At 35.7% G+C, this 24,458-nt stretch overlaps 1 protein-coding gene across 10 annotated transcripts in view; it reads left to right on the top strand.

Moving 5' to 3' along the window:
• Positions 1-24,458, top strand: part of ATP8A1 (ATPase phospholipid transporting 8A1) — a 66,050-nt gene that overhangs the window by 29,922 nt on the left and 11,670 nt on the right. For 5 of the 10 annotated variants that reach the window (XM_060688767.2, XM_060688764.2, XM_087874967.1 and 2 more), the window contains 19 exons: positions 255-332; positions 1,239-1,327; positions 2,689-2,733; positions 3,425-3,497; positions 5,073-5,178; positions 7,576-7,658; positions 7,786-7,835; positions 7,914-7,983; positions 10,777-10,861; positions 11,385-11,524; positions 12,084-12,222; positions 13,524-13,588; positions 15,414-15,586; positions 16,623-16,806; positions 16,896-17,006; positions 19,722-19,796; positions 19,896-20,018; positions 22,062-22,140; positions 23,883-23,944. In XM_060688767.2, coding sequence (XP_060544750.1) covers positions 255-332; positions 1,239-1,327; positions 2,689-2,733; positions 3,425-3,497; positions 5,073-5,178; positions 7,576-7,658; positions 7,786-7,835; positions 7,914-7,983; positions 10,777-10,861; positions 11,385-11,524; positions 12,084-12,222; positions 13,524-13,588; positions 15,414-15,586; positions 16,623-16,806; positions 16,896-17,006; positions 19,722-19,796; positions 19,896-20,018; positions 22,062-22,140; positions 23,883-23,944 — 1,830 coding nt within the window. The remainder of the gene's footprint in view (positions 1-254; positions 333-1,238; positions 1,328-2,688; positions 2,734-3,424; positions 3,498-5,072; positions 5,179-7,575; positions 7,659-7,785; positions 7,836-7,913; positions 7,984-10,776; positions 10,862-11,384; positions 11,525-12,083; positions 12,223-13,523; positions 13,589-15,413; positions 15,587-16,622; positions 16,807-16,895; positions 17,007-19,721; positions 19,797-19,895; positions 20,019-22,061; positions 22,141-23,882; positions 23,945-24,458) is intronic. The other 5 variants (XM_087874966.1, XM_060688769.2, XM_087874972.1 and 2 more) reach the window with 1 other exon arrangement.

The raw sequence follows: 24,458 nt of genomic DNA, 5'->3' as shown, positions 1-24,458 counted from the left end.
CTCCGCTGGTCTAATGCATATTCTCAATGGAGGAAGTCTATCTCCTAGCCCTATGACTGTCTTTATATCAAAAGTATCCTCCTCCTATCCTCAATATTCACACATGGAATGCAATTTTGGTAAATGTTTAGTTAATAACAAGTTCATACATACCTACAGGTTCTTGCTTAATGTTTTGCTCAAAACAGATTGCAGTGGAGTGTGTGCACAAGTTAATACCCTTTTCAGCTTTTTTATTATTATTATTTTATTAGGATATTGACATGCATTATGAACTTACAGACACTGCTGCCATGGCACGTACGTCCAATCTTAACGAAGAACTTGGCCAGGTATTTTGGGGGGTTTTTGGGAGGGGGCGGTTCTGTTGTTTTATTAATGTGTAATTTCTTAATTTAAATTCACACAACTACCTCCTCTAACTGTCATTTATCTGATAAACTTGGTAGAATGTAAATATTCTCTATCTTGTGTTTAAATGGATTATGTTTACATTTATCCCCCAAATATGCCAGTGTAGAATTCCTGGCTCAGGAATTCTGGGAGTTGAAGTCCACAAATCATAAAGGGGCCATAGTTGCCCACCCCGGCCTAAGGATTATTCTCCAGAACAAGCCAGAGTCTAATGAGACTCATTTATATCAATAACCTAATTCAACCACTATTCTGAACAGCAGAGCATTTATAAAGAGTCCTACAGATGTGGCAAGGGAAAAAAAATGAGCCTGGGGTGCTATTTTTAACAACGTCTCATTACAGGAACCGTTGACAAGATACCATAAATATTGTAACTCAGTAAGCAACACTTACAATTAGTTTTTCATCTTTGTATTTCTTAAACTTCAGTAAAATATTATGAAAGAAACAAAAAGAGAAAGAGTTCCCGGAGATACATCAGCTTTAGGGACACTTCCCAAAAAAGAGGATGCTATTTACTTAACAGCTGCTACTAGGTTTAATCCCATCCATGTAGACAGAACATAAATCTTCAAGTGATCCTTCTTGAGATCCCAGTACTCCTAATTGGTGAAGTTGAAAATGGTGCTAAATTCTAAGCTGACCGTTTACGGATTTGTTATCTAAACCATCCAATACTGGAAAGCTTTTGTATGATTTTTTTGGCTAGCGTTTTCAGTATGTTGAATAATTTAAAAAATCACATTACTATGACAAGGTTATCATATTAATATATGCTCAATGAAACATATTAATGAACATTTACCTTTTTTTTTTAAAAGGTCAAATACATCTTTTCAGACAAAACAGGTACCTTGACGTGCAACGTTATGCATTTTAAGAAGTGTACTATAGCAGGAATATCTTATGGGTGAGTTCTTTTCTTAGGTCATTGCTTGGTTTTATCTACCTTGCTAGCTTTTTTAAAAAAAATAAATAGAGTTGGACATTTCCAATGTCATTAAAATATTTTTGGAGATCTCTTCAGGATCTTTTAAGTTAAAAACAAAAATGTCTCAAAAACAATCAGAAGCCTCTGATGCATAACTATTTCAGGGCCTGCCTTTTATAAGTCAGCTTCATCTTTTTAGCCATGAAGTTCAAATGATCGAACTGGACATTTTACATGGATGTTATTTCATTTAAACTTCAGCAACCTCTATGGTGCTCTTTCCTGGGAGCCGCTGATTGTCAGATTGTTAATTATTAAAAATAAAGATACTAAAGGCTAAAATACTAAAATACTAATACAGATAGTTCTCGACTTACAATAGTTTCTTTAGTAACCGTTCGAAGTTACAACGGCGCTGAAAAAAAGTGACTTCTGACTATTTTTCACACTTATGACCGTTGTAGCATTCCCCATGGTCATGTGATTTATATTTGGATGTTTGACCACTGCTTATTTATGACGGGTTGCAAGTGCCCTGGGGTCACGTGATCACCTTTTGCAACTTTCTGGTGAGCAAAATCAACGGGGAAGCTTGATTCACTTAACAACCGTGTTACTAAGTTAACAACGGCAGCGATTCACTTTAACAAATGCGGCAAGAAAAGTCGCAAGATGGGGCATAACTCACTTAACAAACTTCTCAATTTAGCAATGTAAATTTTGGGCTCAATTGTGGTTGTAAGTCGAGGATGACCTGTACTAAAATTCTTCGGGATACGGAAGTTAAAAGACAGTGCAAAGAATTTGCTCTATTCAAAGTCCCATCTATAAGAACACGTGCACACTTGGGTTTATTGGATTTTCAAAACATATGATAGAAATTGGAACCTAAAATTTCAGTGTCTCAGACTGTGAAGCATGGGATCCTTCTCTGGGCTCCTGCTTCTTCTTCACTTACATCGGGCTGTGCCTTGTCCTCATGTTTAAAACCTCTTCCATCCCCACCTTCCCTTTCTTCGCTGGCTGGGGAATTCTGGGAGTTGAAGTCCACAAGCTTTGAAGTGGCCAAGATTGGACACTCTTGGTCTGGAATTGCCAGAATTACAGGCTTGAGTTACGTAAGGCAGGCTGTGCACTCCAGGCCCCTAATAAAGTAGGATTCCAAATAACATAGATCACTTTTAAAAACCTATAGCTTCAATTACATGAATGGGTCACTAGATCATTTGTGATTTTTTTTTTTTGGCCTTAATTTCTCTCTGATGAGCTTCAAGCCTTTCTTTCTCAGCTTTCTTAGCTATTTCTCTATGTTGTTCTGCCCTTCTTTACATTCCATGCAGCCATTCTCCTGAATCGGATGATTTTGGCTGTACCTCCGACGAGTGGTAAGCACTAATTTTTGCTGCTATTTCCTTTCTGCTCGCAATGATCTATAACTATTATTAACATACTGACACTGAGCATATATAGAGAAAGTGATTTTGAAACGGTACCTTCAAATAAACATTTCATCTGTTGAGAAATGGGATTCGACTCCTCAGTTGAAAAGATAATGCATCCGTTTATTTTTAGACTGATTAAGCTTTACTGAACATTACTTCACTCAAATATAAATAACCTGGTTTTGAAATGTTCACATTAGAATTATTAGAGTATTACAGTACAGTTTTACAGCATTATCAAAAATATCCATATACGTTCATCAAAACTCAATGTCTAAGAAACCATTATTTGTTATCAGAGGCTAACTTTTGATTTTTAATCCATGGGTGAAAGATCTGGTTTTGATGTGATTTGTATGGGTAAATTAACTAATATTCATCTCATTCTATATATTTATCATCATTTTGTTGAACCCAGTTAAATATGTTGTACTACTTAATCAAACTATAAGTATGTGGGTGGATAATTAAACTGTGAGATGCCTTCTTAAATACAAATTAAATACAAATCTTGTGTAACCATTACTTCAAAAAAGATGTAAACAGAATCTACATGATTTATACTTAATGAATCTCTTTTTTTTATCATAAATATATGTAGTAATTATTTCATTTCTTTCATTTTTATTTTTAGCCAGAGTCCACAAGCAAGGGAAGAAAAAACATTTAGCGACTCATCATTACTGGAAAATTTGCAAAACAAACATGTAAGATGCAGAAATATGCTGATACAAAATAAATAATAACTTCAAAACTAACATAAAATAGGAGGAGGACCAGGTATTACGTATATTTGCCAGTTACTTACAAAGTAATAAAGGCAGGATAAAACCCTAATAAAATAAATACAGAATAACAGAGTTGGAAACGACCTTGGAGGTCTTCTAGTCCAACCCCCTGCTTAGGCAGGAAACCCTACACCACTTCAGACAAATGGTTATCAATGTCTTTCCTTACAAACTTCCAGTGTTGGAGCATTTACAACTTCTGGAGGCAACTTGTTCCACTGGTTAATTGTCCTCACTGTTAGGAAGCTTCTCCTTAATTCCAGGTTGCTTCTCTCCTTGATTAGTTTCCATCCGTTGTTTCTTGTCCTGCCTTCAGGCACTTTGGATTCTCTCTTCTTTTTGGCAACTTTTCAGATATTGGAATACTGTTATCATGTCAACCCCTAGTCTTTCTCTTCCTTAAACTAGACATACCCTGTTCTCGCAATCATTCATCGTATAATTCTAGCTTCCAGACTCTTTTATCATCTTTGTTGCTCTTCTCTGCACTCTTTTCTAGAGTCTCAACCTTTTGTTGTTGTTGTTGTTGTTGTTGTTGTTGTATCATGGTGACCAAAACTGAAAAAATCCTGATTATCAGAAGAGTTAACAATATTTATTTCCTCTTAAGGGCTTAACCATCTGTGAGATTTTAAAATGACAAACCTCATAGAAAATAAGGCAGAGACCATGAACAAGTAAAAAGCAGATTTATTATATATAGAGAGAGAACATCTTACAGCTCCAAATACATGGTTTAAATACATTTTCAAGCAATCAGCAAAACAATTAAAACGCCCCCACTTATTGTTTTTTGGACGTTGCATAACATTTTGGCTTTCTCAGCCACATTTGTCTCGATTTAGAATTCCCCCTTGGAGGGGCATTTCCCTCCTAAAAATAACCTTTCAATATGTCCTTAACTAAAACAATTAATTGGAACGGTATCTCCCTTCCTTCTTTCTTTTAATTTAGCTTGGGTCAGCCTGACCCAACTCAGAATGTACTAACTTAAGTTTATGGCGTTATTTCTTCAGAAAAGGCATCATACTTCCCCTTTCTAAGTGCCTTACGCTGCCAAATAGCTTAGAGTTAATTTAAGTCATGAGAAGCATAAATATAGAGTCATTTAGGCTATCTTCTTTACAGGAATAATTCTATTTCTCACATCATCACAGGGTGGAGTTTTGATTTGCATAAAAATAGGTCTGCAATCAAGAAAGGGAATGGAGCATTGCTCACGGTCCTGACTCATAACCTTTTTTTCTATCACTACCCCTTTCCTTCAATAAGCAACTGGTGGTGGTGGTTTTTTTAAACAAAATGCTTATCTTTTTTCTTTGTCTCTTTCGTTTCCCCTACCATTTTGTTTCTGCTAGGTGAATGAATGTTTTTTTTTAAAAAAAACAACAATGTTTTTATTTCTATAGCTATTTTTGCACCTGTTTGTCTGTACATTCAGTTTTTAATTCTAGAAAAAAAGAACAGTTCATTCTGCTGTTTTCTGTTTTTCAGCCAACGGCACCTATAATTTGTGAGTTTTTGACAATGATGGCAATTTGTCACACAGCTGTCCCAGAAAGAGAGGATGACAGAATAGTTTATCAAGCGGCATCTCCAGGTAAGGCTTACGCGGCAGCCGTAATCGCTTTCAACTATGTAAAGTTTGAAGTGCGTTACGTTCAATTATGTACTTAAAGATCTATTCACATCGAACGGATGGATTAGCCTGGAGTTTATTGTAAAGAGAATGCATTGCTAACTGTAGGCTGAACATTACCCTGAGAATAATGTGGGCCTTTAAAAGACATTTTGGCTTACCACACACAAAGTCACGCCTATAATAAGCTTTGTAGGATTTCTTCATGCAATGTAATGTGAAGAGAATGAATTAGTACCGGTTTAGTTGAACAGTGTATGCCCATAATTTATACCACCGATCATCAGAATAACAGACTGCTCTGGACAGAAGATCCTGATCTTCAAAAGTCCATGTGAAAGTCTGTGGTTATACAGTAGTGGCCAAAATAGTGGAAAGCTTTTGGGAAAAGTGTATTTTCTAAAACTAGCTAATAACACCACTTTTTTGGGGCGGAGTAATACCATAAAATTATATATCAATGGAAAGATAATTTAATCAAGAATGTCATGCAATAACTTTTATGAAGGATTTGCTATTAGAATTGCAGTTACAGTATAAAGAAGAAAAGTGGAACATGTAGAAAAACCGAGATATACAAAAATTATCACTGTAGAAAAAACCGAGATATACAAAAATTATCCCCATGTCAGTTAATACTTAGTTGGGTAACCTTTAGCATGAATGACGGCCTTACAACGTCTTCCCATGGAGTGAACCAAGTCTTTTAGTTCTGCAGCTGTTCTCATGTGAAACCAAGATTGAATGATGGCTTCTATTAACTGGGTTTTATTGCTGGGTCGCTTTTGACTAACAAGTTTCTTTAGTCAACTCCATAGATTTTCCATTGGGTTAAGGTCTGGGCTATTCCCAGGCCATTCCAGCAGTGGAAAAGGATTATCTTGAAACTCCAAAAAAAAAAAAAAACAAGTGGTGTTATTAGCCATCAAACCTCCAAAATACACTTTTCCCAAAAGGTTTCCACAATTTTGGCCACTACTGTATCTATGTTTGCATTCCTTGGAGGTTAGAGATAGGGAAGTAGCCACCACGCTTACCTTTATATGTCTTTGCCACTCCCTTCCCAATTTCCATTCATGGTAATTTCCTCAGCAGAAATTTATTTTACATACACCAGTGGTAGAAAACTTGTGGAAATGGAAGTGGGCAAACAAGCTCCATTAGTGAATCACAGGTAGTCCTTGTTTGCCCCTAGTTTGTTCAGTGATTGTTCGAAGTTACATCAGCACCGAAAAAAGGGACTTATGTCTGTTTTTCACACTTACGACCATTGCAGCATCCCCATGGTCATGTGATCAAAATTCAGACAATTTGGCAACTGACTCACGACGGTCGCAGTATCCCGGGGTCATATGATCACGTTTTACGACCTTCTGGCCAGCAACGTCAATGGGAGAAGCCAAATTCGTTTAACCACCGTGTTACTAACTTAACAACTGCAGCAATTCACTTAACAACAGTGGCAAGAAAGGTCGCAAATGGGGCAAAACTCACTGAACAAATGTTTCACTTAGCAGCATAAATTTTGGGCTCAATTGTGGTCATAAATCGAGGACTACCTGCACATTACCGACTGATTGATTGATCAGTCACTGCTCTGGTTAGTAGTGGGTTTCTCGGCCCAATTTAGAGTGCTGGTTATTACTATAATCTCCTTTATGGGCTGTGACCAGAGACGATCTTATCGAAAATCAAATTCCTGTTGTTATATAAGCTACTTACATGTCGCCTTGTCCCGCAAGATGAGTCGCATATAAATTTAATAAATAGTCTAGCCTATAACCCTGGGATGTCTGGTGGTCTGCCATACAGTGAGATCAACTAAGGTTGGCCAGGTTCTGCCATTTGATAGGATATCATTTAAAAAAAAAAGGCTATATAGGAAAAGGTTGAATCTTTTTTTTAGCTACGCGTTTTAACAACACAAACATAAAAATATATAGGGACATAGCGATGCTTCCAAAGAGTTCTTGTACCGCTTCTCGAAACCAATTAATTGACTGATATTTTTGAAAAGAAAAAAAAAAGCTGCAATAACAATAACAGAAGAAAACGGAAGAAGCGGAATTTCACAATTCTATTTCATTTCCCCCCCCTCCCCCCCATCAAATTATATGAACCAAGAAAAGCTATTATATGATAGAAGTCTTGTTTGGAAGCATTCTTGAATTATGAAATCTTTTTACTTGGGAGTGGGGGAAATGTAGCGGAAATTATATATGAATGAAATGAAATTGCATGTGAATAAAATGAAGATGAAAAATCTGATTTCTGATGAACAAAACAGTAAACATATTGTATTTAGTTTATTGTTCTTATCGATTTGCCAGTGAAATAATAGTGGATGTTTTGTTACAGATGAAGGAGCGTTAGTCAGAGCAGCTAAGCAACTCCATTTTGTTTTTACTGGAAGAACGCCAGACTCTGTCATTATAGAATCTGTAAGTAGATTAAATTAGTAAACTGTCAAGGATATTATTTTCTCAATTTAAAAAAAAAAATGAGAAATTAGAAATGCCTTTGAAGTTTTAAAGTGTTGCTTTTTTTTTCTCCCCCCCCCCCCCCCAGCTGGGTCAAGAAGAAAGATACGAATTGCTAAACGTGTTAGAATTTACAAGGTAAATTACATAGGCCTTTTTAATGCCTTTTGTTTTCTCAGCCCCTTAAAAATTTTAACTGTTTTTCAATTCTTCCAGTTCTAGAAAAAGAATGTCTGTAATTGTGCGCACGCCATCCGGTAAATTAAGACTCTACTGCAAAGGAGCTGTAAGTTGTCACTCCGTTTTGTTTTGTTTTGTTTTTTTACAAACGTAAATTTCTGAAACTTGATTGTCAGTGATATTTTCTCAAGGAAGATTGTAAGGAATAAACAGAGGGTGATTTATTTAGTCATGCCACTTTCTTCTACTCTTTTTTTTTTTTCCCTATACCAACATTTTGTAACGGCACCACTCTGTCCATCGGGTGAAAGATGGTAGGTCTCAAACTTCATTTCCCAGAAACCATTGGGATTTACACCCGCTAGTACTTTCTCTACAACCACATATACACCAAGGGGCACCTGACTTCTATCCTATCTTCTAAACCCGGTGTGTAAATAAAAACCCAACCCCTTTTCTCCGGGCCCTTAGATGGATTCAGAATTTTTTTTTTTAATTTATTTATATGCCGCCCTTCTCCGGAGACTCAGGGCAGCTTACAATGCGTTAAGCAATAGCCTTCATACTATTGTATATATTTATACAAAGTCAGCTTATTGCCCCCACAATCTGGGTCCTCATTTCACCTACCTTAGAAAGGATGGAAGGCTGAGTCAATCTTGAGCCTGGTGAGATTTGAACTTGCAGTAATTGCAGGCAGCTGATGTTAATAACAGTGCTTTAGTCTGCTGCGCCACCAGGGCTCCCTTGATAATTGATAATGTGGCAGGCTCTTCAGTCTAATAATTGTCAGGTGGACCCCAAACTTGGAAGAGATCCCATTGCTCTTTTTCCCCCGTCACTTACTGTCTTATTTCTGGGTTTCTATAGTTGTCTTCACCAAATCTGTGCAATTCTTATCCTATGGCTGAGATTAGGTCTTCCATGCTCCTGTTGTTCTGTCTGTTTCCCAGTCCTTTTATTACGTTAATGTCCTGTTTTTCAGCCTCTATTCTTAGAACCATTTTATTATTATTATTTCTATTTTGTGTTCCGCCGTGTCTGTGCACTTCCTATTTATTTTTATCCTCTCCCTCGTGTCTGTCTCACTGCTTCCTTTCTCTTCTGCACTTACACATTCTCGGCTGAAGCCAATGGAGGGAACTCTTCTGCCTCTTGTTGGCTTCTTTTTAAGCTGAGAAAAGTGTGTAGTTGTGTCTTTCTTTTCAGTTTTCAAGTGGAGGGGGAAATGCCTCCTTTCTGATGAAGAGAGGGGAACACCTCTTCAAAGTCTGGTTTTATCCTACTGTGATTTCAGTTTTATGCCTATCTTGTTTGTTTGTTTGTTTGTTTGTTTGTTTAACACAAAGTGTCCAACCTTGGCAACTTTTAGAATTCTGGGAGTTGAAGTCCACAAGTCTTAAAATTCTTGCCAAGGTTGGACACTCCTGGTTTAACACATCCTTGGATGCCAGTTCTTGGGTACAATGCTGAGGAATCCCCCATAATTTAGGAGACGATAACCTGACCACCCTTGGACTGCAAGGCGATCCAACCGGTCAGTCCCAGAGGAGATCAACCCTGACTGCTCTTTAGAAGGCCAGATCCTGAAGAGGAAACTCAGATACTTTGGCCACCTGATGGACTCACTGGAGAAGAGCCTAATGCTGGGAACGATGGAGGGCAAAAGAAGAAGGGGAGGACAGAGAACGAGGTGGCTGGATGGAGTCACTGAAGCAGTCGGCGTGAGCTTAAATGGACTCCAGAAGATGGTAGAGGACAGGAAGGCCTGGAGGAACATTGTCCATGGGGTCGTGATGGGTCGGACGCGACTTCGCAACTAACAATAACAACAACCTGACCACCAGAAGATTCCAGTTTTTTTCTGTTTCTCTGGCCTCATTTTTCTTTTGGATAAGATGGATAAGATGCTCAGGTACCTAACTGCATCTTCTCCGCACACAGACCTCCACACTTGAAACACAATTGCCTTGTGTGTGGTGCACAAATCTACCAATGGAGAAACAGATAGGGGAAGGAGGGAGCACAAGCATTGGCCATCACCCCTGGGGGGTTTTTTCCCCCCGTTCCTTGCGTAAATAAAATCAAATTTTACTCAAAAGAAAAGAAATGGGGGGGGGAATCAAACATAAAAGTCTTAGTTACTTAAAACACAAAAATACTCAAAGTTAAAAGGGAAAGCAACAACTGGTAAATTGTTTTTTTAAAAGAAGACTACACACAACTTAAAACTAATGGAAAGTGTGGGGTGTAATATTCCACTCACACCACCAGATGGTGTTGCTGCATTACATGACATCCTTTTGAGTACCAGCATTCAACTCAACATTTTATAGAACTCTAATTTCTGAAAGAAAAAAGCTGATTTAAAGCCTAAAGCTTCAATTCATGGTCCAAAATACATCATTCAGAATTCTGCGCTGTACCATCATCATCAATACAGAACCAAAAATATGGGAGACAGTTTTATATGTTTAATTATTGGACGTAAATTTTATTTATTTGATACACACTGCCGCATTCGGGTAAACAACTCTTAAAAATAATAGTGATTTAACGCACGTTTATACATTCAGTTCATAGTTCTCAATCCAGTAAAAATTGTAAACAGTTGTTCCATACAGTATTATTTTCAATCAGTTTTTGCATTAATATAAAAATACAAAGGGTTTTTTGTTTTGTTTTTGGTACATAGTGGTGATTTTTTTAAAAAAAACCTTGCCTTACGCTGATTTTTTTATGGAAAATGGGATATGCATTTTTAATTAGATAATAATTAACTAATACTACACATTAAATAGAGTTTTTGTTACAGAGAATCATTTTCTGGCCTAGTTTTGTGTTTACATTTTTTTTAATGCTCAACAAAAAAAAATTGATCTGTTAATTATTACTATAGGACACGGTAATTTATGATCGTCTGGCTGAAAATTCAAGATACAAAGAAATTACCTTGAAACATTTAGAGCTGTTTGCTACAGAAGGTGAGTACAGTATTACTGTTTAATTATAACAGCACAGTAATAAATGAGTCTTAGTAATAATATAAATAGATAATGATTGACGATTACTTTAAAAACTTACTTCTGTTTTTTCAGCTAGTACAGTGCAGATTAGAAGTTCTTTTTCAAGCCCCAATAAACGCTGCCTTTTGTTTATTTTCTTTATATTTGATTAACTCTAATTTGTCAACAAGTGATTGAAAAGCATCACATATAACCTGTGATGTTGCCTCTTTGAAAATGTCAGTTTGAAACTCATTTAGAAAAGAGAAAGAACTTTTATGAAGAAACACCAATCCTTTGGCCAGGTTGAAGTATATGAAAACGTATTTTATTGCACCTGAAACATGGATTTTTACCCTTTTCCTAAGAAAGATGGTAACTTCCTTGGGTGAACAAATTAGTAGCAGCCAGTTGCCTGCAGATCAGCTGGTTCTCATGTCTATGAAGAGAACAGCCTATAGGTCCTAGGTGTCCAACCTTGACAATTTTTGTGGAATTGTAGGTTTGAGGACCCTCTGTTTTGCTGTGGCTGAGATTACAGAAAGTGATTATCATGAGTGGCTGAACATGTATCAAAAAGCTACAACATCTATTCAAAACAGAGCCCTAAAACTTGAAGAGAGTTATGAACTAATTGAAAAAGTAAGTGGTCCGTGTTGCTTAACTTTATGCAATGAATTTTACTGAGATTTGTGTTAATTGTATGTAGATTTTATTATAAATTAATATTGTAGCTTAGCCCTTAATTAAATATGTATTTTTAAAAGGGGGGCTTATGTCATATTTTCAGTCTTCTCGATCGAAAGATCTCTAATAGCTTAAAAGTACTTGACAAGAAGCTTCCAAACATGATTAAAAAAGGAAGTTTGAGAATTTAAATTGTCATTTAAAAGGCACCAACCATCGTTGCAAGCAAGATGGTTGTCTCTCATTGCTCAATATCCAGCAGAGAAGACCATCTTGTATCATTGTCACAAGGAGCAATTGTTTGGAGCTCATTTCAATTTTTCCTTACGAGATTTTATTTTTCTTGGAAGAAAAAAGACTTTCTTAAGAAGGAAAAGATGGAATAGCCACCTGACTATACTACTAGGAATCTTCTGTTAGCAAGTGCCTTAGTTTAAGGTGTCCTAAATCTAAATTATATTTCTTCCTTGCTTTAAAAAGAGGAAGTTAATTCTCTCATGTGTTTTTTCTGAAGAATCTCCAATTACTTGGAGCTACAGCCATAGAAGATAAGCTACAAGACGAAGTGCCTGAAACCATCGAAACACTCATGAAAGCAGATATCAAAATTTGGATTCTTACTGGAGACAAGCAAGAGACAGCTATTAACATTGGTAATACGTTAAATTGAGTTGGTAAACTTACATGTATGTATCTTCTTTTTGTGCCATATCTGTCATCGGATATTGGCGATCCTGTTTTTATCAAGAGCCGCACGAAAAATACTGCTGAGTTTTGTCCAAACCAGTCCCTTTAGATTTTGTATGCATATATTTAATTGAAAAAAATACGTATTTTCTTTGGGAATTATTCAGGATTTCCTTTGATTATGTTTTTCTGATAACTAGAGGAAAGGAAGAATTGACTATATGAATACAATTTTGGGTTAGTGAAGAAATTGGTTATGTCCCGGTATTCACAAACTCCAGCAATCACAGAATGAAAGATTGTAACAACTAATAAATAATAATTAAGAGAAATCAATTATTTATTAAATATATCCATTGGATGTATTATATTAATCATCGGTATTGGATATCATTGCTAAATATTGATTATGATTACAGTTATAAACATATATCACTGAGAATAATACCCACATACATACTGTACTTTAATCAAAAGACTTCTAATTAAGCAACTGTTGACAGCTTCTACCAAGTGATCCTTATGAAGTGCCATAACATTCCCTAGAAAAGTTTTAGCAAGTTTCTAGCTTTTGCCTGAAATATTCTGATAGCAGAATGGCATATTTCTGTTCAATAACTCAAGGTCAAATGGATGTCATATAAAGAATATTGGCATTTTCATTAGCATGAGAAATTTTTGTAAATCCTTTAGAATTTTCCCTAATCCTGCAATTCTGTGACCTACAAATGCGATCTGAACTTCATCTAACTCTAATTAATATGGAAAGAGATTATGGTTAAAGAATACACAAAAAAAGTGCATTGAAGAGGGTTCTTTATACAATCGTATTTATTTATGGTCCCAGAAACAATATATTACTCTTGACTCTTATCTCATTGACTTCAGCTTCTGACTCAACTTCCCCTCTTAAAAGAGAATATCCTGTAGTTTACCATATTTTTTTTTCAAATAAAGATAGTAAATGTTGGCTGAATATGTTCTATAAAAGCAAAACACAGTATGTTATTTTGGGTGTTCTTTGTTTACCTGAAATCAAATAGAATTCTCAACTTTCTAGTATTCTCTTTAAATATATATATTCTCTCAAGTGGCCTTGAATTTCCCACCAAACCTCCATATAGTAATTTAACGCCAGTTATTTTATCCAGGCCACAATATTCTTGCATTTAATGTCTCAGGAATCATGCTTATATCTTTATGTATCTGTAATTACAACTTTTAAAAATCCTAACACAATAGCGTACTTTTTTTTTCTCTCTAATAGGACATTCCTGTAAACTCTTGAAAAAGAACATGGGGCTGATTGTTATAAATGAAGGCTCCCTTGATGTAAGTATAGTCTAAATTTGTATCACAGTGTATGTACTGGGTATAGACTAGTTTAAAAAAATAGATATGGATTAATTATTTATGTTCTGATTAATAGGAAGCATATAACCTCTCGGCATTTTTCTTTTTTGATCTAATATTTTTCTGAAAGTTATGGTTTAGAAAATGTTGATATGAAGCTAGGGTGGGGCTAAATTTTGTCATAAAGGAAAAAAATCACAAAAATCATTCCTGCAGGACATCCTATTTAAAAACGGAGCTTCGTGCAAGCCACCATTTCTTTTTAAAAACAGAAATCTTGCATTTAAGAGGTAAAACTCCCCTCCCAGTTGCACAGATGGACATGCTGACTCTTTCTCATTCTCTCATGCACACACAGACGTGCGCCTGCAGACTTAGAAAATCTCATAACTCTTGAGACTTGCTAATCTCTTAGAGAGTGCGTCCTTCTCCAGTCTCCACTATATGCAGAGAAAGAATACTTTAGCCTAACAGTAAACAAATAGGTTGAAGAACATCACAGAAGATGGACGATAACATGATGTTAGTTAAACAAAGCAGGCTGTACACCTCTTCTGATCTCAAGATATAGAAAACATGCAGTGAAAAAAATATTTTTTAAACCCTAGCCTTTGTTCGGCCCTGTTTTCAGTACATGTTCTATACCTCTGTTTGGTTATTTAAAAAGAAAACTTGGAAGATTTGTAATGATGGGAACTTTCTTGGCTGCAGAAATATTGTTCATCTATATCAACCTACACTTCTTACGAGCTATGAAACTGAAATGATATTAGGTCAGTCTCGTTGCATCAAGAGAGTTTTCCCCGTCGCTCGAAACATGATTGCATTTTACTGGAATGGCTCAATTTGAAGAGAGATCAAGATACATTCTCAACAAATCCTATGATAGGCATTAGAACAGATACTGAAGTTCTTGAGAAGGAAATTAGTGGTTGCCTTGAATTTAGAAGGCAGGAAAGAGGATAACGACAGTTGATCACTAGCAAACAGTACTGGACTGTATGTAATTATGATTGACAGATTTTCCTAATAGAGATAATCCCAAATTGTTTATTCCTAGCACTGATAAAAAAAAGGCTTCAGCTGCAGTAGTCTTGTTTCTTTTTGGAGGAAAATGCAACGTTATGTGTCTTGCAAGTTTGCTTTATTAAAGTTTACCAGGAAAAAAAAAAGAGGTGGATTAACAACTAACCTCATCTAGTTAAATAGATTTAATCCCCTAGCAAAGCCTCTCAATCGGTTTTAAATTATCCACTAAAAGACACAACCGGGTTGCAGAGTTTCATTGACAAAAATAACAGAGTTTATTTCTGAGGAAGCAAATCTAGATAGAATTCTAGCATACGGCTGTATTACATTTATGCATAGTGTATAAAAAGCGATTAAAGGATTCACATTTTCCAACAAATACAGTAAATGACATTGATATAGCCTGAACCCAATTAAATAGGAACCTGGTTGTGCAAGCATGTATCAAGATTCATATAAGAAGGATCACCATTCATATTTGCCAGGTGAAAACCCTTTTTCTTCCCCCAGACATGTTTAATTGTGAGCTAAGCCAGCTTTTATTTTGTGGAAGTTCTATTTTTCCTGTTTTTAATCAGTTCTGATTTCAATCCCTGCTGCTGTTGAATTTTGTACCCTTTTTTTCTTTTTAGAGTAATTTTAATTGTGTTTTTAACTCCCTTGATAATTATGTTAATAAAGTTGCACAGAAGAAAATAAACATCTTAATGGGAGAAGAACCCTAGGAACAACACACAGAGGCAATGCGTATGCTTATTGTTGTGGTATTTTACAGGCAACAAGAGAGACCTTAACCCATCACTGCAGCACCCTGGGTGAGGCATTGAGGAAGGAAAATGATTTTGCACTAATCATTGACGGCAAAACATTAAAATACGCTTTGACGTTTGGTGTCAGGCAGTATTTCTTGGATTTGGCTCTGTCCTGCAAAGCTGTCATTTGTTGCAGGTAAATCTTTCTCTCTTTTTTTTTTTTTCTTTGCTCATACAATTTTGGGCAGCATTCCTCCAAACTATTTTTGGTTCCAGTTGAATTTAAAGTAAAGCTGTCAATGCTTATGAGAACCACGTAATGTCTATTTATTTATTTAGGGAATTTATATTGCCGCCTATTTGCACGTGGCGACTCAAGGCGGCTTACAGAATATAAAACCTCATATAAAAACAATAAAACTAAGAAAAGAAGAGTCATATAATAAATTATAATAATAAAATAACCCCCCGCCCCGGCAATAGCGCCTCACATGAGCCATTTAATGGACTCCATCCCGCTCTGGGTTCCCCAGGCCTTCTGGCAGAACCAGGTCTTCAGCGCCTTCCGGAAGAGTGCTAGAGTGGGGGCCATTCTAATCTCTGGGGGAATGATGTTCCAGAGAGAGGGGGCCACCACAGAGAAGGTCCTTCTTCTGGGTCCCACCAGGTATGTCTCCCTAGGGGGCAGGATCCACAACATTCCCTACCTCCCAGCTCTGATGGGTCGGGTAGACGTGACCGGCAAGACACGGTCCCTCAGATAACCTGGTCCCAAGCCACGAAGGGCTTTAAAGGTGACAACCAGCTATGCTAGTGTTAGGCTGCTATCTCTAAAACAAAAACTTTTACTTTACTTTTACTTTTATTAGACTTCTATACCGCCCTTCTCCCGAAGGACTCAGGGCGGTGTACAGCCATATTAAAACACATAAAATTTACAAAATTTAAAAACCATTAAAATGAAATATACAAAAATTTGGCCCACAAATTAAAAAACTTACAAAAAGTATTTTAATTAGTATTAGCATTGATTTTTGTTCAGTATGTACATAGCTGGCATAGAGCCACAGTCCTTCACCTTCTCCATCTGGATTGAGACCCTTATACAGGTGGTCCTTGACCTACTAACTTTTGTTTAGTGACAATTTGAAATTACAACAGTAATCTGTTTCCTGATGACCATTATTTAAGTTTAATAACAATATTGTTTTTTCCTTTTTTTTTTTTTCTAGAGTTTCGCCTCTGCAGAAATCTGATATTGTAGAAATGGTTAAAAAACAGGTAAAGGTAGTGACCTTGGCCATTGGGGATGGAGCGAATGACGTCAGCATGATACAAACCGCACACGTAGGCGTAGGCATTAGTGGAAACGAAGGCCTCCAAGCCGCTAATTCTTCAGATTATTCAATAGCTCAGGTAGGATCTTCCACTGGTTTAGAGTATTAAATCATTGTCAATATGGGATTGTAAGCATTAAAGGCATGTCTTTTTTTCTTTGTTTGTAGTTCAAGTACTTGAAGAACTTACTTCTGGTCCATGGTGCCTGGAATTACAGTAGAGTTGCTAAATGCATTTTGTATTGCTTCTACAAGAATATTGTCCTTTATATTATTGAGGTAAGAATGGGCTTACATCGGGGGAGGGGAACACACTTCTCAATTTCCCCCCCCCCCCAAATCTTAACTGAATGGTATGGTTTTATTCATTTCAAACATTCCTTCCTATTTTGATTTATGAAACACAATGCAAAGAGAAATTGGCCTCCTTTAGGTTTGGTGGCTGCATGATATGCATTAATTTGAATTAAAGCAAAGCCAGGGAATAAAATATAATCATAAAGATGTTTTATTTGTTATTTCAGCAAGAATTATTAAGAAACATGCATCCTAAAATATTTAATCTCTTAAAACCTCTTTATGTTACTGAATTTTAGGATGTATGCTTCTCATTTGTTTCAATGACTTAAAACAAATTGCCATTATACGTTGATAAATTACATCCAGTCCTATTTTCTGGATTGCTGAGAGATGTACATTCTTAAATTTTGTTCAGCAACTTTTGAATTCCCCTAATTCTAGGACCAAGAATTACGACATCCTGAAGATAACAAATATTAACTGAAAATATGAAATCAACATATTTTCAGTCATCCCTGGAATCTTCTTTTTCAGTAGCTACCTCTCCATTTCTAGAAATTTCTCCCTTTTATGATTTTTATCTCACTTCTAATATCACAGTTAAGGATACGTTATTAGCTAAATCACAGTTAAGGATACGTTATTGGCTAAAACATTTTGCAGTGGCATATATTTAGCCATCTTTCCCTGAAAGCTTTTACTAGGAAACACATTGCTTAAATACATTGGTATTTTTTGCCTAAATACATCGGTATTTTTTGCCTAAATACATCGGTATTTTTTGTGGCTCCAGAGTTAACAAAACTGCCCGCAAAATTTCTTTGCTTGGATTTTATGTTCTGTTTTGCCAACTAAAATTAATCAGTGGGTGACTGAAACGTTAGACAATCTTAGTTTAATTAAGCAACAGAACATTAGTAGCTTAGTAACTATTATTGTCTCATCTGAGAATTCTAACTTTTTAGCGCATTTTGCTTCTGAGATGGAAGACGTTGAAAGTCCCTGAAAGGTTTCGAACGTATCTCGAAATGATCTGCCAATCACTTAACCTACATTCAACTTTTGCAGCTCATGCAGCGGTTAATAGCTTATGTCAACACTGAATGAATAAATGAATGGACAGAATATGCATGTCTGTAGCAAGGACAACTGCCTGTCCTGAACCTCATTTCATTGTTCAAGCGTGAGAGCAAGTAACTGACTGAGGATCTTAGACTCCCTGTTACAATGCCTGAAGCCTAGGAAAATCTGTGTGGCTGTTTTTTTTTCTGCCCCAACTCCCTCTTTTTTCCCTCTTGGAATTTTGTAAAACATCTTGACCAATATTTAGCTCAAATAAGTGGTGTCTAGCTACACTTTATATTTCCATTAAATTGCAAAATTCTACTACAAATCAAAGCTAGAGTAAAAAATTTAAATTGCCTGAAATGCTGAACATATAATAATTGCTTATATTTCAGGATTCGTGTACACATAGCATATATTTCGTGTTTTGCTTAAATGTTTTATATCTGGTGAGGTATGTTTATCGACTATGAGTTCTTTTGTTAAGTCCCTGATAAAAAGTTAAGTGAGTAGACGTGTTGTTTTTTTAGTGTTTTGCTGCTGTGGCTAACATTAACAGCCATAATGTATAAATCTAGCAGCTGGGACAGGTTTGTATGCATTTGATTAAAATAAAATCAATGCTTCCTGATATCTATTAAATTCTAACAATTTTCTTTATGTTAATTACTACATGAGAGAGGTTGCTTTCAGGCTTTCCTCTCCTTTCCTTCTAATTATTAGATATCAGTTAATGATCTGTTTAGAATTCAGCTGTTGAAACCAAACTCTATAATTTATATTTCAAATGTCAGCTCAGTATTATTTTGTTGTGTCTACAGAATCCCTGTTAACGCTTTTTAAAAAATCCAGAAAATACAGCCTTGTAAAAACATTGCCTTATGCACTGTAATGTTTCATAGTTATCAAAACATTAATCATAGGCAGCTATTTAATTTACATAGAAATTTTGCAAATATTCAGATAGTTGATGAGTATTTTCAGCATTCTATTGTGTACCTTCAGGTATGAAAAACCTGTAACAATCTCAATGAGAAATGCATTAAATTCATGTAATATTGTTTTGGGATTCTTTTTAGCAATTAGTAATTAGAATTAATCTGTTGATTGAACATCTATAAGGATGGGAATGTACTCTTAAGAAACAAAGGAATTAGGTGCTCTGTTACCTAATAAAAGTTAAATAGATATTGTCTTCATTATTAACTTTTCTGTGACTGAAAGTTTATGTTATTGCTGTTTTGAACATATTTGGTTAGCAAATATTAGTGATTCCAATCCTTCAAGTTGGAAGAACAGTTGGGAAAAAATGTTCATTATAAATGATTTAATCAAGAAGATATAATTCAAATTATATAAAATATTCAGGTGGAATCATGCCCAGAGATAATGTGGAACCAAAATAATCTATGTAAAACATTGTCTGAGAGACAGTTATCATGAAGGGTGTGACCTTAATCAGAATTGATTGAAAGCAATTTTTTAAAAAAATACAGACTGAAGACTCTTCACATGTTTATTATCTTTTCTGCCATTAAAATTTTCCCCATTTTTAAAAGATTATTGATTCAAGAAAAGATGCCCTTGAATCCATAAAACTGATATTATGTTTAAAACTCTCTTCTTCAGATATGGTTTGCATTTGTTAATGGATTTTCTGGACAGATACTGTTTGAAAGATGGTGCATAGGACTTTATAATGTGGTAAGTTTTTATAATTAGTTTCTTTGACAATGCTAATAGTTAAAATATATTTGAATGTTCATTACAAGTTTTTGTTATTATATTTGGTTTGTGCATTAGATGTTTACGGCTATGCCTCCATTGACGCTTGGAATATTTGAGAGATCCTGCCACAAAGTAAATATGCTAAAATACCCTGAATTATACAAGACATCCCAAAACGCTCTGGATTTCAATTCAAAGGTAGTTGGAAATAATTTGTAATTATTGCATGTACACCTGTTTGATTCTATTTTACGACAACGTGCTTAAAATCATTTACATATAAGTTTGATGATGATGGTCCCCTATATCTCAGTAAGCTTCCAGTAACAATAAAATCCAGTCCTGTCTATCTTCTGTTTTTTTTTTTTTTTTTTTGAGCTAGCTAGTTTTCCAGAGAAAAGCTGTTCATGAATATGCATAAAATTTTCAGAGGAGGATTTAATGCGGTAAAAAAGTAGCGGAAAGGACCTTCAACAAACAAATAAATCATTCATGTGCATGGAAGAGTTTCTTGTTTATGCTTGTTGGTTGAGACTCTTTTGGCGCTCACGCCAACAGTGAAATTTTCATATTACGAGTAAATAAATAATAATAAATAACGTTCAAATTATTTATCCTGGTTCTTTAAAAACTTTTTAAAAGCCAGTATGGATAATAGATGCACGATTTCCAAATACTGATGTACTAGTTAAGAGTCTTTTGGATAACTATAATCTGAATCTGAGAGTGTATATTTTGCCAATTAAATTAAGTATGATTGATTGTATCATAATACACTCAACAAAGTGAAATCTCAGGTGCTGGTGCTTTAGCTGATGTTGGCCTTTGTTCACATTGTTATTATATTGTTTTTCTGTACATAATTCTCTTCATTAGGTATAAGTAAACCTAAAACAAATACATATAGAAAGAACACTTAAATATGAACTAGTGTTGGTAATTTTATTAACACCAATTTAATTAACATCAAATTCATTAACAGAATAATTATACAGGTCATGTTTTAAATTAATGTGGCTTATGTACCGCTTATTTATAGCACTTTAAAACTAATTAGCTCAGATTTTATGAGTTTCTTAAATGCTTCCTACATTTTTTTCCTTTATATTCCTCTTTTGTTAAACAAATTACAGTATAAATAATTGTGTAGGCCTGATAGATCAAAAAGAATTTCAACAATTTACTAACATAGGCTTTCTACCACAATTTTCACATTATCTTTTGTGAATACATATAATTATTTTTGAAAAAGTTCAGTGAATGCAGATGAAGTTATTCTATTTGTAGTGTCCTGTTTAGTTTTGTTTTGCACAATTATGAATGTGGTCAAATCCCATGGACCACTCAGTTGTAAATGTTTTAATTATATTTTTTATTTTAGAAACTGATCTAACTTTTTATTGTTTTTAATTCTTAACAGGTTTTACAATTTCAAATGGTCTGTAAAGACAGATATTTTTGGTTTGATATGTGGAAGATTTAGAATTTTCATTGCCCTAAACGATGGTGCACAGATTCATTGCAATCAAAAGGGTCAGAGTTCAGGGATCATGAAGAGAGGTTAAAGGATTAACGTGGGACAATGAGTATTCACCATAAAAATGAAAAAGCGGTCTTAATTTTCTTGCCCCCCATCTCAGCTTTTTCTCAAATAATATTCTTTTGTCAATGACACAGCAAGGAGAGACAAAGGTTAATGAGTAACACAAAAGTTCAAATATGCAAAGTATTGTGGCATAAATTGGATTGTACAACCTTAGCCAGTTAGATAATATTACAAAGATGTTACAGGCAGGGTAGAAAATTTTTTGAGGCAGAGAACATAATTCTGTTGTTTGAACAATTTCAAGCGATTAATACGTTTCTCTTTAGCACAATAAAGATTGTGATTTGTAAAAGCATGTCAGGCGTTACTACAAAACTTTCCTTTTATAGAAATAGTGAAAGGGGTTTCTTGACTTGACTCTGTCCATACATAAATACATAAAAACACATAGACTTTTTGTACATGTTTGATATAACTGTCTTATAATCTTTATTTGTAACATGTTAATCAGGAAAATGGTATAAATAAAAAATGCTTCATGTGCGTAATTAAACTGCATATATATGTGTGTGTGTGTGTGTGTGTGTGTGTGTGTGTTTTTATATATTATGTATTTAATATATGTGTATAAAAAGTTAAAATTTATAGAGTTACTTTTACCACAATGACGGTCATTAATGTTTGTTTTCGCTTAGGTTTTCTGGATCCATTGTTTAAATGGCCTCTTTCATTCAGTAATTCTGTTTTGGTTTCCGCTAAAAGCTATCCAGTATGGTAAGTAAATATTTAAAAAATAAAAAAGACTGCATTCACAGTAGACACGTACGTATTTATTTGTTTGTTTAACAAACTCATACAGCCACTCATTAGCCAGACGGAATAATCCAAACAATCATTCAGAATTATAATCTGAATATAATCTGGGAAGATTATATTTCCAAAAGCTGATGAAGGAAAATCAAATATGAAATTGAATCCATAAATGTTCAGCTGGTGGTTGCAGATGTGCATACGATGCTCTCCTTCCTTGCTTGAAATGGCTATCCTGCAGCCTTGGGAGGAAAACTGAAGGTAGATATTTATTTTTAGCCCGTCCCTGACCTACTTCAGCCCCAGAAAATTGCAACACATGTTTTTGCCCAGATGCAAATGCATAGAACTATTAACGATTGGCGAGCAACCTCTGTATTCCTGCACATAATCTCACAATATGCGGAAATATACTCAATACATTTATTCCTAAACTAATACGATGTCACCCTTTATTAGAAGCAGGGCTGCTAAAATGGAAATCAGGCAGTCTTCAACTTACGGCAGTTCATTTAGTGACCGTTCAAAGTTACAACGGCACTGGGGGAAAAAGTGGCTTATGACCGTTTTTCACACGACGATCACAGCATTCCCATGGTCACGTGGTCAAAATTCAGATGTTTGGCAACTGGCTCGTATTTAGGATGGTCGCAGTGTCCCGGGGTCACTTTCTGACAAACAAAGTCAACGGGGAAGCCAGATTCACTTAGCAACCGTGTTACTAACTTAACTGCAGTGATTCACTTAACAACGGTGGCAAGAAAGGTCGTAAAATGGGGCAAAACTCACTTAACAAATGTCTCACTTAGCCAAATAAATGTTGGACTCAATTGTAGTCATAAATTGAGGACTACCAGTAGACATCTGCTCTTTCTCCCTAACTATTACTTTAGTTAACACCTGATTAAAGAATTTTTGATTACCAGTTTTCAATCTCTTTGTAAATTACTTGGGCTGCAGCTTTAATGAATAGGTACCACTTGAAGAAACATGCCGGCTGGGGAATTCTGGAGTTTGAAAGCCACCCATCCTAAAGTTGCCAAACTAAAGTTGAGAAAGCTTGGAATTTTTTTTTCCTCTTAACTCTAGATTTCCTTCTTCGGTTATTTGCCCTATTATACAAACGTGCAGTATACATAGAATGTGGTTTCTTGCATATAAATATAGCTGATGGTTTATTCATTTGTAGTAGCTGCCCATTTTTTTTTCTTAAAGTACCAGTCTTGAGATGTTTATAGCAGAGGTGGGTTTCAGCAGGTTCTGATCAGTTCTGGAGAACCGGTAGCGGAAATTTTGAATTGTTCAGAGAACCAGTAAATACCACCTCTGACTGGCCCCGCCCCCATCTATTCTATGCCTCCCAAGTCCCAGCTGATCGGAAGGAAATGGGGATTCTGCAGTAACCTTCCCCTGGAGTGTGGTGGGAATGGAGATTTTTAAAGCTGTATCTTTGTAAATCTGAATAAACTAACAAACAAAAAATTTGGCCAGTAATTAAAAGTGTCGTGCATTGCTGCCCTGCCATGCCCACCAAGCCACGCCCACCAAGCCACACCCACAGAACCAATAGTAAAAATTTTTGAAACCCATCACTGGTTTGTAGGTAAGAGTTGCTTGGCGAGTTGGCAGCCATATGAATCTAACGAAAGCAAATAAATTGCGTGCACAATCTCTTAGTTAACGTTGGCAATGTTATTCTTTTATAGATACTGTGTTTGCCAGTGGTAGAACTTCAGACTACTTGCTCTTGGGAAATGCCGTATATACAGTAAGTTCTACTCACGCTAATCCAGCTCGGATCTTAAACCGAAAACAGCAGTTGACCTCACTGAGTCCTACTTAAGCAGCTTAAGAGCCCTGGTGGCGCAGTGGTTAGAATATGCAGCATTGCAGGCTAACTGCCCACTGTCAGGAGTTTGATTCTCAAGGTTGACTCAGCCTTCCATCCTTTTGCATGGACTAGGTAGTGTGCAAAACCGTCCCGTGGTTACTGCTGTAAGCCACTATGAAGCGGTATACAAGTCTAGGTGCTATTGCTGTTGCTAGCTACCATGAAAGGCCAAATGACTTGGTGTCATTTTGTATATAACGGCCGTCCTCTGTTAATCATCTACTTTCAGTCCAGTGTTTGTTGTAATTGTTATTTTCTTTTTCCATAAATGTCTTCATATAATCAAAACCTCTGGGTGTTCTGTCCCAGATGACATAGGGGCATTCATTCGTGTGTTTTCTGTGTTTTACTCGGGCATCATTTGCAAGCGTGCACACACAAAGATGCTCAC

This window comes from Pantherophis guttatus, chromosome 8, assembly GCF_059756535.1.
Source record: "Pantherophis guttatus breed Tessera chromosome 8, ASM5975653v1, whole genome shotgun sequence".
Lineage (NCBI taxonomy): Eukaryota > Metazoa > Chordata > Lepidosauria > Squamata > Colubridae > Pantherophis > Pantherophis guttatus.
Note: the sequence above shows the minus strand (reverse complement) of the source record. Positions and strands in the feature narration are given on the sequence as shown.